This window comes from Limulus polyphemus, unplaced genomic scaffold (genome assembly GCF_000517525.1).
Source record: "Limulus polyphemus unplaced genomic scaffold, Limulus_polyphemus-2.1.2 Scaffold5292, whole genome shotgun sequence".
Taxonomy (NCBI): Eukaryota; Metazoa; Arthropoda; class Merostomata; order Xiphosura; family Limulidae; genus Limulus; species Limulus polyphemus.
In genome coordinates this window covers 42,373-43,907 of record NW_013670902.1, presented here as the reverse complement: position 1 = coordinate 43,907, position 1,535 = coordinate 42,373, and the positions used below count along the sequence as shown (strand labels likewise).

Below are 1,535 nucleotides of genomic sequence, written 5' to 3'. Positions count from 1 at the left end.
TGTTATGCTAAAGCTATCATCGTTATAATCTTGAGCAACATTGTTAAGACTTACCCTGCTAAAGCTTCTATGTACTCTGCATTGTTATGCTAAAGCTATCATCGTTATAATCTTCAGCAACATTGTTAAGACTTACCCTGCTAAAGCTTCTATGTACTCTGCATTGTTATGCTAAAGCTATCATCGTTATAATCTTCAGCAACATTGTTAAGATTTACCCTGCTAAAGCTGCTATATAATATGCATTGTTATGCTACTACTATCATCGTTATAATCTTCAGCAACATTGTTAAGATTTATCCTGCTAAAGCTGCTATATAATCTGCATTGTTATGCTACAGCTATCATCTTTATAATCTTCAGCAACATTGTTAAGACTCACCCTGCTAAAGCTGCTATATAATTTGCATTGTTATGTTACTACTATCATCGTTATAATCTTCAGCAACATTGTTAAGATTTACCCTGCTAAAGCTGCTATATAATCTGCATTGTTATGTTACTACTATCATCGTTATAATCTTCAGCAACATTGTTAAGATTTACCCTGCTAAAGCTGCTATATAATCTGCATTGCTATGTTACAGCTATCATCGTTATAATCTTCAGCAACATTGTAAAGACCAACACTATCAGAGATGCTGTATACTTTGCATTGTTCTGCACAGACATCACCATAATAATATTCGACAATATTGTTAAGACTTACACTGCTAAAGGTGCTGCCTACTTTGCATTGTTGTGCTACAGCCATATCACCATAATAATATTCGACAACATTGTTAAGACTTACCCTGCTAAAGCTGCTGTCTACTTTGCATTGTTGTGCTACAGCCATATCACCATAATAATATTCGACAACATTGTTAAGACTTACCCTGCTAAAGCTGCTGTCTACTTTGCATTGTTGTGCTACAGCCATATCACCCTGATAATCTTCAATAACTCTTGAACATATAGAGTGAAATTCCCTGTTGAAGTCGTTTTCTCGAAAACTTTGCTCAACAAACATAGAATACCTGAAAATATAAACCAAATAAAAAAGCTGTAATTTTTCCTGTAAAAACCGTTTTTAGTGTTTTCGTAGTTTGAATTGAAAGAACTGACAGCTTAACACTAGAATTACCGATTTACTGTGTGACTAAAATACATTTAGTTTTTCAAATTCTCTTATCACCCTGGTTTATATTGTCTAGTAAAAAAAATGGGACACTGTTCCGTGTACAAAAACATTTCTTTTGTTAAAAAACAGAAGTCCGTTATTTCACTCTTCTCCTGAAGTTTAAGAGAAGACAATACACGGAGAAACGGATATTATTACTTTGACAATACGTCATTTATACAAAAATTTTGAATACTTGTACTTATTGCATCTTCATTAGACGACTAACTTTTATATAACCAGAAGTAGCCTACTTACTGAACTTACACAATTAATCTCAGGCTCCAGCTTGTGAATGATGTCCATCATTGAAGAAAGATAATATTCTTAATGAATAACAGTATTTGAACATTATACAATCGGTAGTCATCCA

The 1,535-nt window shown here is 33.3% G+C and overlaps 1 protein-coding gene across 3 annotated transcripts in view; it reads right to left on the bottom strand.

Moving 5' to 3' along the window:
* The window catches only part of LOC106472386, a 37,207-nt gene that overhangs the window by 27,810 nt on the left and 7,862 nt on the right, over window positions 1-1,535 (bottom strand). For all 3 annotated transcript variants that reach the window (XM_022400971.1, XM_013933030.2, XM_022400970.1), the window contains exon 2: window positions 878-1,019. In XM_022400971.1, the coding sequence (XP_022256679.1) occupies window positions 878-1,012 (135 nt within the window). In that variant the 5' untranslated portion in view covers window positions 1,013-1,019. The remainder of the gene's footprint in view (window positions 1-877; window positions 1,020-1,535) is intronic.